This window comes from Phascolarctos cinereus, unplaced genomic scaffold (assembly GCF_003287225.1).
Source record: "Phascolarctos cinereus isolate Bilbo 61053 unplaced genomic scaffold, phaCin_HiC Scaffold_5;HRSCAF=322, whole genome shotgun sequence".
Taxonomy (NCBI): domain Eukaryota; kingdom Metazoa; phylum Chordata; class Mammalia; order Diprotodontia; family Phascolarctidae; genus Phascolarctos; species Phascolarctos cinereus.
In genome coordinates this window covers 176,778,892-176,791,061 of record NW_027555958.1, presented here as the reverse complement: position 1 = coordinate 176,791,061, position 12,170 = coordinate 176,778,892, and the positions used below count along the sequence as shown (strand labels likewise).

At 34.8% G+C, this 12,170-nt stretch overlaps 1 protein-coding gene across 1 annotated transcript in view; it reads right to left on the bottom strand.

Annotated features, from left to right (window-relative positions):
• Positions 1–12,170, bottom strand: part of RNGTT (RNA guanylyltransferase and 5'-phosphatase) — a 348,213-nt gene that overhangs the window by 234,753 nt on the left and 101,290 nt on the right. Inside the window, exon 11 of the mRNA XM_020963066.2 lies at positions 3,256–3,420. Coding sequence (XP_020818725.1) covers positions 3,256–3,420 — 165 coding nt within the window. The remainder of the gene's footprint in view (positions 1–3,255; positions 3,421–12,170) is intronic.

Genomic DNA, 12,170 nt, shown 5'->3' with positions numbered 1-12,170 from the left:
TTTTCAAAATGTTTTTAGCTCACTGCTCCCGAACACAAGAACTCTTTGTCAATTAAAAGTCTTCTTATTGCTCCCCACATTCAAATCGTTTTCATCTCAGTTTCACATTTCATGTCCCTCCCTTTTTAAAGATACTTTCCACTCAGTAGTCTAGTGCTACTCCCATTCTCTCCATAAAACTATACACATTACCTCCTTGTAGATCTGACTCACAATTCAGAGTTCTCTGTGAAAGTATGAATATAGCCTCGCTTTTTATTAAAAAAAAATAGCTTTGTAATTTGTCAATACTTAACATGAGATATGATTAACAAAAGATAGGCTCCTATGTGATTGATATTTGTTTTCTGATACTTATCATGTTTCCCTAACAATGTGGTCTATTATTTCATAAGTGATATACACTTCCTTAATTCTGGCCCAAAATGGAGGAATGGAATTCCTCTATGCTTAAAGGTGGTAGACTATAGGTATAGAATTAGTCATATGCTTCCACATCCCACCACTGCATCAATTTGTTACAAAAGCACAGGGAGGGATTGGGAAGAAACTTAAAATTAAAAAAAAAAGGTACAGAATTTAATGCCACCCAAGGGGCCATCTACCATTATACAACAAACTCCCGCCCCCCCCCAATGTTCAATGGAATGCCCAATGCCATAATTCAAATAATCACTATTGTGTTTCTCCTCATTAGGGGAAAATATATGTCTCAATAAGGTTAACTCCTTTACATATCACTGCAATCACAATGAAAATGAAGCGGGCAACTGGAAAGTAACTTAAATGTTTTTTATATTCAAAAAGACATATAAAAACTGATAGAATTTTAAGAGCAAAGAGCCTAGTGGTTACAACATGCTTTTTAAGTTTTGTACAGTACACAACATAACCAAATAAAAACAATGGTATATATGCATATGCATACATAATCACTCCTTGTGATTTGGGAGGGCGGGGAGGGGGGGGGGGGGGGGGTTGTTTGTTTTTTGGCTAGGCAGTGATTTGCCCAGGGTCACATAGCTAATAAGTTTTATGCGTCTGAGGCCAGATTTGAACGCAGGTCCTCCTGATTCCAAGGCCGGTGCTTTATCCATTGTGTCTGTGTGATTTTTGAAACCAATATACAATATTCAAATTTACTGCTAAGAGGAAAGACATAGTGAAGTAGAATTCTTTCAAAAAAATGTATAGGGGGGCAGCTAGGTGGCACAGTGGATAGAGCACCAGCCTTGAAGTCAGGAGGACTTGAGTTCAAATCCGGCCTTAGACCAAAACACTTGACACTTACTAGCTGTCACTTAACCCCAATTGCCTAAAAAACCCCAATTGCCTAAAAAACAAAATGTATAGGGACTAGCCTTTCTGACATTAAATTCTGTATTTTCAAGATACATACATGTAACTCAACTGCACTACATAAGATGGAACATTTGACCTACTCAAGTGTATTGAACTGCCTCTTGGCAAGCTCTTTGGATCTAATCCTTTGGGATTTTTTTTCCCCTCAGTGTGGTGATTTGTGTGAGCACCAGCAATATTTCCAGAAGAAACCTAAACTGTACTGCCAAAGATTATAGGCTCATTGATGCACAGGCTGTTTTCCTCACTACCATCCACGGAAGGCAAGAGATGCAAAACAGAAAAAGTGACTGGGCAAGTGAACAGTTGGAGATAGTGAAATCTGACCAAGGGATTTGGATTTCTTGACTATTAGGCAGCATACAAAGATGATAGGTTCCTGCCCAGGCATGGAATATGCCTTAAGAAGTTGCTAAGACTATAATTGTCAGTTGGCTGGCAAATTTAATCAAAAGGGCCTTAAATTTTAAAAGGTGAGGGAAGAAGAAGACTTCGTATATATATCCACCCACTAAATACCCACAGACAGTAGCAGATTTGGTTTTGGCCAAGATGGTGGAGTACACAGTAGCAGCTATAAGCAAGCAGGCCAGCAAGGATTCAAAAAAAGCCTCAGATTGAGCAACAATCTAACGAGAACCTGGAGTAAGGACTTTCAGATACCACAACTCCACACAAAGAGACATGCAGAAGTCTGTGAGCACCACACAAGGGATCCAGTCAGAAAAATGTCAAGCCAGGAGTTTAGTGCTATACTGTATGGAAGCTATAGCCTGTGAACCAGAGGCAAGCTATGATCACATGAATCCTGAAGTGGTGATGTGCTGATTCTACGAATACGGAGTCATTAAAGCTCACAAAAGGATATCTGAAAAAGGGAAAGATAACGAAAGATAAGGGGAAAAAATCAAGGACTTTATTTCTACTCAGAACAGGTGATAGAGAATAATCAACCCATGTGTCTCTTTCCTTCTCCTGCCCAACCATTATGAGAAGGATCTACATATTTATCAAGGACATTATTGATGAAAACATGAGGAGAGAAAGAAGACTTCACAAATGATGGCCTTTACAACCCTGCATAGTTGGAAATGGTACAGCATAAAGGGTGGGTAGACCCTGCCCTGAAGAATTTATGAAATAATATGGTTTTGAGTAACCCAGGATGAATAGTAAATATGCTACAATTTAGACCACAGCAAGAAGTATTCATAAAATGAGATTACAGATTTGTTGAAAAGTAAAAATTTGACCGTAGTTCTAAATGAGTTTGTGACAAAAGTGCATAAGAAGTCAAGTTAAGAAAGAAATGTCAGGGAAAGTCAATCATAAACTGCTTCCTAGAGAAGTTAGTTTTTAGGTGGTGTCTAGAAGGGAAATGGGTTAGTGGAATGAATGGAGAAAAGGATATTATAGCTATAGTAAATATTGTTGATCAACACACGAAGGAAAAACAAAGCCATTTGAAAAATACAGCAAACTGATTACTTTGACTTCAACAAAAAGTCCTAAAGTAATGTTAAATAGTATAACAAACAAGAAGATAATTGAAATAGATTCCTAAACAATAGGTTCAGAATGATAGAATATGCAAAAACTCTAGGTTCTTGAGCAGGAGAATGACCTAATAAAAGAAAATTCATACTATCAGTTCTTTCTAGCACAAATGCTCTCTTATCATAATGTGAGAAAAGCCAGAGGAAAGGGCTCTGAAATGAAGAAAGCAGCTGTCCAGAAAGACTAAGAAGTACATTAAAAAAAAAAAAGATATACTTGCCTTTTCAGGTCAATTCTAGCTCCTTTCAAATTGATTAATCAACATAATAAATAGAAAGAAAACCCTGTCTCATATGCTACTCAATAAAACAAAAGATTTTTCACAATCACATTTACCTTTCTTGAAATAGAGATGTCAAAAAATGGCTTGTGCCTAACACTAAATGGTTCTTGTGTTTTGTCAATGAGTCCATTCTTCATTTTTTCATGCCGAGGATTTATTATTTCTTTTTCAATACACTGCAATCGAGTGTTGAAATCACAATTTCCAACTGGCTGTGCCTGACAAAGAGAATCAAATGAAACAATGACTTAAATTTCAATGTTTCCAAATATGTTACCACAATAATTATCAAAAATGATTTCTAAAATTATCAAAAAACCAAATATATGAAATTGAAAAGAAAGCAAACACACAAATAATGAAACATTCACCAGGGATGCTACACTGGTCTAGTCTTTTAATGGATAATAGTGAAACCATCACATCAGTGCCCAAGTACAATATTAACAAGTGAAATATACTTAGAATAATTAAACAAAAAAATATATACACAGAAGAAATCCACATTACAGGCAATAATTGTAAATGACTGAGAAATTAATTTTTAAGAAAGCTCGAAAATGTTTTGGAATAAAAAAAGAGATAGTGCTATCACACAGAAAATGATCATGTCACTTGAATGTTAGAAGTCACAGGCTTAAATGGTCACAGATATGCCATAAAAATTAGAAGATAAAGTACATTTCACAGCAACGACTAAAGAGTAAGCTCTTACACTAGGGATAGAGAAGATTAAAAATGATAAAATAGATAAGTTTGATTACATGCAATTTTAAAACATCTTAATGAACAAAATTAACACTGCTAGGTTAACAGGGGAGGGAGAGAAGAGGAGAGGAATCCACATATCAAATAATAAGACCCTGATAACCAACATGTAAGGAGCTAACAGAAATATATAAGACCAAACAGCATTCCCTAACAGATAAGCGGCCAAAGGATATGGACAAACCATTAACAAAAGAATTATAAACTATTAGCAACAATGAGAACGAATGTTCCAAATCACTAAAAAGGAAATGCAAGTTAAAATAACTCCATTCACATCCAGCATACTGGGTTGAGCCTTAACTTAAGTCAAGTGGCCCTGTGAAATACATTGGCTCTGTGATCTACAGTTGTTTGTGTGATCCTAAACAAGCTAACATCTCAATGACCACAAGCAATTGCCCAAGACTATAAATTACAGAACAACTGACAGCTAGCATTAGAAGAAGGAACTTACTTATAGGAAGATCTCTATATCAATGAAATCTTAGATCCAGACTAAAAAAATGCAGTCCTATGCTAAGGCTCCATGTGGTTCAGAGATAGATAAAGAGTAAGCATTTTATTAAAAAGAGTTGCTTTATATGCACTGATGATGCATGGTTCTGCTTTTCCCTGTCTGCTGTACTAAAATCACAAATGCATCATCATCAAGAAAGAAAAGTTCCTTATAAACCCTAATATTTAAAGCAACACTATTTTGTAGTAGCAAAGAACTGGAAACAAAGAAGCCTGATTTAGGGAATGGTTAAATAAATTGTAACATATAAGCATAATGCATAACAACAACAACATTTAAATAGCACTTTAGGGTTTAAAGTGTTCTACAAAAAATAGCTCCTTTGATCTTCACAATAAACTTGGGAGGCAGATGCTATTATTATCACCATTTTACAGATGAGGATACGGAGGAATAGAAAAGCTAAATGACTTGCCCAGGATCACACAGCTAGTAAGTGTTTGAGGCTGGATTTGAACTCAAGTATTACTAATTCCAGGTCCTATGGCTCTCTCAACTTTGCCACCTCACTGCCTCATAATAATAGCTACTATTTATATGGGACTTTAAGTTTTGTTAAGTGTTTTATGTATGTTATCCCATTTGACCTTCACAATAAATCTGTGAGGTAGGTCACATTATAGCACTATTTTACAGACAAGGAAAGTGAGGCATAGAGCAATTAAGAAACATTGTCAATGTCAAACATCTAGTTAATGTCTGCGGCAGGATTTGAACTCAAATCATCCTGATTTCATGTCAGGAGATCTAGAATGAATTCTGACAGCAAGTAATTTTATCTCTCTGGACCTCAAGTTCCTTATCTATAAAATGAGATGCATGAGGGAAGAAGTTAATATTGCCAAGAGAGAAGAAGCAAAGCTTGGCTCCTCCCTATCCCTTCTCTACACAATAATCCAAAAAAGGCACCAGAATGGATAGTGATCAGGAAAGCCAAGAAAAAGTCACAGTGAGTCATTTTTGTAGCCTGGGGAAGCTTAAACCGACAGAGAAGTCTAAGGGCACTGGGGTCAGAGTCTGGCCAGAGCATTTTTGGCAGGGAACATTCCAGTCCTTCGTGACTAAAAGAAGGCTTAGGCCAAGCAAGAGGGAAGAAAGAGATATCAAGGAATCCCTGAACTTGCCTGTAGGAACAGGTGCCATCTGACAGCTCTGTCACCCACTACTCGTTTCCAGGTGACAGATCCAGGATGGAGAGTAGTGATCCTAGCTGGGTATTGAGCAAAAATAAGTTCCAGATACAAAAATGTGCTGCCCAGATACCAAGACCAAAGAGGGAAATCTCATTGAGTCTTCAGGCCAACATCTAAGCCTGCAGTGGGATAATCAAGACAGAAGTCCGAGACCAAAGCAAAGTAAGCAGTTTAGTCATTCTGCACCTATGAAGCTTAACAGGCACTAAGTCCAACAGCAGTTTACTAAAACTCCCAAGTAAAGACAAGCTAACAGACCTCAATCTGGGTCTGGTACTTGCAAAACCAAGACCAGGAGGGCAATGAACAGACTTATTCCTGGATCATACCACACTGGGAGCACTGAAAACTTGGAGACTCCCCCAGACTGAGCAATAAAAGCAGCAGCAGCAGGACATGAAAAAACAGAAGCTCAGGCCAGAGATCCTCTCTAAAAGTGTGCAAAGCCTAACACCAACATAACTTCTGAAGTCAAGAGTTAGTCTACAAGAATGAGCAAGCAAACAAACAAACAAAAAGACTCCCGCTATAAAAACTTATTACAGCAACAGGGAAGCTCAATACCCAAACATAGATGAAAAGATTGACTCAAAAACAGGTACAAGCAAAGCCGCAAGGAAAAATGCAGAATTTCTAGAATTTCGAGCAAGATTGTTTTCAAAAACAGTTAAAATGGTTTTTCTTTTAATACATTTTATTTTATTAAATATTTCCAAATTATATACAAATTTTTTAACATTCTTTTTTTTTTAATTTTGAGTTCCAGATTTTTTTCCATTTCTCATCCTTCTTACCAACTTGAGAAGGCAAGCAATTTGAAATGAAATACACGTGTGAAATGCAAAATATATTTTCATATTAGCCATGTTGTAAAAGGAAACACAGACAAAAATGAAAAAGAAAGTTTAAAAAATATGTTTTGATCTGCATCCAGAGTTCATCAGTTCTTTCTCTAGAAGTGGACAGTATTTTTCATCATGCATCCTTTGGAGTTGTCTTGGATCATTGTTTTCATCAGAGTATCTAAGTCTTTCACAATTGATCAGTCTTACAATGCTGTTGTTACTTTGTACAATGTTCTCCTGGTTTTGCTCACTTCATTTTGCATGAGTTCACATAAGTCTTTCCACGTTTTTCTGAAACTATCCTGTTCATCACTTCTTTTAGCACAAGAGTATTCTATAAAAATTAGATACCGTAGCTTGTTTAGCCATTCCCCAAATGATGAGCATCCCCTCAATTTCCAGTATCTTGCCAATACAAGAAGGGCTGCTATAAATATTACTGTACAAATAGGTCTTGCTCCCATTTCTTTGGGATACAAACCAAGTGATGGTATTGCTGGGTCAAAGGATATACATAGTTTTATATTCTTTGGGCACAGTTCCAAATTATTCCTCGGAATGGCTGAACTAGTTCACAACTCCACCAATAGTGCATTAGTGTCCCTATTTTTCCACAATAAATTCACTCTTATCATTTTCCTTTCCTGTCATGTTAGTCAATCTGATAGGTGTGAGGTGGTATCTCAAAGTTGTTTTAATTTGCATTTTCTAATCAGTAGTGATTTACAGCATTTTTTTTCATATGACTATTGACAGCTTCGATTTCTTTTTCTGAAAGCTCCTTGTTCACATCCTCGGACCATTTATCAACCGGAGAATGGCTCTTATTTTTATAAATCTGGTTCAGTTCCATATATATTTGAGAAATTAGGTCTTTATCATAGAAACTTGCAGTAAATTTTTTTCATAATTTTGCCTGAATTTGTTTTTTTTATACAAAAGTTTTTTTTTTTAATTTCATGTAATCAAAATCATCCATTTTACTTCCTGTGATCCTCTCTATATCTTGTTTAGTCAAAAACTCTCCTCTTATTCACAGATCTGTAAGGTACCTTTTTCCATACTCCAGTAACTTACTTATGATATCATCCTTTATATTTAAATTACTTCCCTTTATTTTGCCCTTATCTTGATATGGTAGATGTTGGTCTATACCTACTTTCTGCCAAACTGCTTTCTAGTTTTGTCATATATTTGAGTACTTATCCCAAAAGTCTATACCAGGAGTGGGGAACCTATGGCCTCGAGGTCGTACATGGTCTTCTAGTTCTATGGATGTGGTTTTTTTGACTGAGTCCAAGTTTTACAGAACAAATCTTTTTATTAAGAGAATTTCTTCTGTGAAGTTTGCATTTAGTCAAAGGGCTAAACCTGAGGCCACAGGTTCCCCACCCCTGGTCTAGACTGCAGGATTTAACAAACACTATTTTACTATGGTGATTTGCTATTTTGTATTGTGTACCTAATCCATTCCACTGACCTACCACTGCATTTTTTAACCAGTACCAGATTGTTTTCATATTTAATGTTTTGCAACATACTTTGAAACCTAGTACTGCTAGGCCATCTACCTTCACATTTTTTTTTCACGGATTCCCTTGATATTCTTGACCTTTTGTTCTTCCAGATGAATTTTGTTATGATTTTTTTCGAGCTCTACAAAATTTGTTGGTAGTTTGACTGGTATGGCATTAAATAAGTAAATTAACCTAAGCAGAAAAGTCATTTTTATCATATTGGCTTGGCCTATGTATAAACAATTAATATTTCTCCAATTATTTAGATCTGTCTTTATTTGTATGAAAATGTTTTATAATTGTGTTCATATAGTCCCTGGGTTTGTTTTGGCAGTTAGACTCCCAAGTTATTGTATGTTGTCTTCCATTATTTTAAATAGAATTTCTCTTTTTATCTCTTCCTGTTAGGATCTGTTGGTAATATATAGAAATACTGATGATTTATGTGGGTTTATTTTATATCCTGCACATTTTCCAAAAGTGTTCATTCTTTAAATTAGTTTTTTACTGAATTCTGTAGGATTCCCTAAATATACCATCATGTTATCTGCAAAAAAAAAAAAATGACAGTTTTGTTTCCTTATTGCCTATTTTTATTCTTTCAATTTCTCTTTCTTGGCTTATTGTAATAGCTACCATTTTTGGTACAACAGTGAATAATAACGGTGATAATGGTCATCCTTGCTTCTCCGCTGATCTTACTATGAAGCCTTCAAGTTTATCCCCATTACAAATAATAATTGCTCCTAGTTTTAGACAGATACTACTTATCATTTTAGGAAAAGTTCCATTTGTTCCTATGCTTTCCCATGTTTTTAACAGAAATAGGCTTTATATTTTGTCAAAGACTTTCTCTGCATCTATTGAGATAATCACATGATTTTTGTTGTTTTTGTTACTGACATGGTCAATTATGCTGATATTTTTCCTAATAATGAATCAGACCTACATTCCTGATATAAACCCCTAGTCATAGTATATAATCTTTGTGATATATTGCTGTCATCTCCTTTTAGGTATTTCATTTAAAAATTTTTGCATCAATATTCATTAAGGAAATTGGCATATAGTTTTCTTTCTGTTTTTGTTCTTCCTGGTTTACATATTGGCAGGTAGGACTCCTTCTTAATCTACTTTTTCAAATAGCTTATATAATAATGAGACAATTGTTCCTTACATGTTTGATAGAATTAAGTTGTAAATCCATCTGGTCCTGGGAATTTTTTCTTAGGGAGCTCACTGATGGCTTTTCTAAGATAAGGTTAAAGTTTTCTATTTTTACTTCTGTTAATCTGGGCAGTTTATGCTTTTGTAAAAATTCATTCATTTTACTTAGATTGTGAGTTTCACTGGCATATAATTGGGTTAAATAACTCCTAATAATTGCTTAAATTTCATCTTCTTTGGTGGTGCATTCATCTTTTTTCATTTTTGATACTAGAAATTCGTTTTTTTCTTTTTTTTAAAATCGAATTAATCAATCTATTTTATTGGATTTTCCCCCATAAAACCAGTTTCTAATTTTATTTTTTTCTGATTTATTTTTTATTAATTTATTTTTATTTATCAACAATCACTTCCATAAGATTTTGAATTTTAAATTTTTCTCCCTCTTCCTCTCCACCTCCCTCCCCAAGATGGCACACAATCTGATATAGGCTATACATATGTGCCTCCATTAAACATATTTTCACATTAGTGAAGGAAGACTCTATTTATTCCTATGCTCTCTAGTATTTTTCATAGAAATGGATGTTGTATTTTGTAAAAAGCTTTTTCTGCATCTATTGAAGATAATTAGGTGGTTTCTATTAGTTTTGTTGTTGATATGATCAATCATGCTAATAGTTTTCCTAATATTGAACCAGTCCTGCATTCCTGGTATAAATCCTACCTGGTCATAGTGTATTATTCTTGTGATAAACTGTTGTAATCTATTTGCTAATATTTTATTTAAAATTTTTGCATTTAAATTCATTAGGGAAATTGGTCTACAACTTTCTTTTTCTGTTTTGACTCTTCCCAGTTTAGGTATCAGCACTATATTTGTATCACAGAAAAAATTTGGTAAAACTCCTTCTTCGGCTATTTTCCCAAATAGTCTATGTAGTATTGGAATTAATTGTTCTTTAAACGCTTGATAGAATTCTTTCGTAAATCTATCTGGCCCAAGATTTTTTCCTAGGGAGTTCATCAATAGCTTGTCCAATTCCTTTTTCTGAAATGGGATTAAAGTATTTTACTTCTTCTTCTGTTAATCTCAGCCATTTATATTTTTGTAAATATTCACCCATTTCACTAAGACTGCCAAATTTATTGGCATACAGTTGGGCAACATAATTCCTAATTATTGTTTTAATTTCCTCTTCCTTGGTGGTGGATTTACCCTTTTCATTTTTGATACTGGTAATTTGGTTTTTGTCTTTCTTTTTTAATTAAATTAACCAAAGGTTTATCTATTTTATTGGTTTTTCATAAAACCAGCTCTTAGTTTTATTTATTAGTTCAATGGTTTTCTTACTTTCAATTTTATTAGTCTCTCCTTAGATTTTTAGTATTTCCAACTTGGTGCTTAATTAAGGATTTGTAATTTGTTCTTTTTGTAGCTTTGTTTTGTTTTTTATATGCCCAATTCATTGATCTACTCTTTCACTTTTATTGATGTATGTTTTTAGAGATATAAGTTTTCCCCAATTACTGCTTTGGCTACATTCCATAAATTTTAGTATGTTATCTCATGGTTGTTATTCCCTTTAATGAAATAACTGATTGTTCCTATGATTTGTTATTGTACCCACTCATTCTTTCCAATTCCAATTATTTCATTTATGCTTCCATGACCCTTGATTGAATGCAATTTTAAATGTATTATGGTCTAAAGAGGATGCATTTAATATTTCTGCTTTTCTGCACTTAGTTGTAACATATGGTCATTTTTTGTGAAGGTATTATGTACAGTTGAGAAAAGAATATATTCCTATCTATTCTCATTCAATTTTCTCCAGAAGCCTATCATATCTAATATTTCCCACATTTTATTTGACTCTTTAAGTTCTTTCTTATTTCGTGGTTAGATTTATCTAGCTGAGGGGGGAAAGCTGAGGTCATCAACTGGTACATTTTACTTTCTTTTTCTTCCTGAAATTCATTTAACTTTTCCTTGAAGAACTGAGATGCTATGCCATTTGGTGCATATATACTTACTATTGATATTACTTTGTTGTCTATGCTGCTTTTTAGCACAATGTTATTTCTCTGCTTATCTCTTTCAACTGGGCTTATTTTTGCTTTTGATTTGTATGAGATTATGATTTCTACCCCTGCCTTTTTCACATTAGATGCAGCATGACAGATTCTGCTCCAGCCACTTATTTTTATTCTGTGTGTGTCTCTTTGGTTGAAGTGTATTTCTTGTAAACAACATATTGTTGGATTCTGGTTTCTAATCTATTAAGTGCTATCTGTTTCCACTGCATATGTGAGTTCATCCCATTTATGCTGCAGCTTTGATTACTAACTGCATTTCCCTTCAACCTATTTTCTTCTATTTATTCTTATTCTCTCTCTCTCTCTCTCTCTCTCTCTCTCTCTCTCTCTCTCTCTTCTCTCTCTCTCTCTCTCTCTCCCCCTCCCTCCTCCTCTCCTTCACTAAAATCTGCTTCTGACCATTGCCTTCTTTTACTGACTCTCCCTTTTATCACCCCCTCCTTAACCTAATCCCCCTTGCCTCCTACTTCCCTATGGGATAAAACAGATTTCCTCACCCAACTGAGAGAGAGAGAGAGAGTGTGTGAGTGTGTATGTGTACATACCTATGTGTTTTCCATCTTTGAACCAATTTAGATGGTTGAGATTCAAGCATTGCCTGCCCCCTCCCCTACACACAAACACATTATTTTCCCTTCCACTGTAAAAGCTCTTCCTTCCATGCTATTTTTGCGTGAGATTATTTTTCCCATTCTGCCTCTTTCTTTCCCTTTTCCAAGGGCATTCCTCTTTCTCACCTACACATTTTTTTTAAAACATCACCTGAACATAATCAACTCACTCTCATGCCCTCTTTCTATGTAGAATCTTTCTAACTGCCCTAATAATGATAGAAGTTACATGTATCACTTTCCCAAA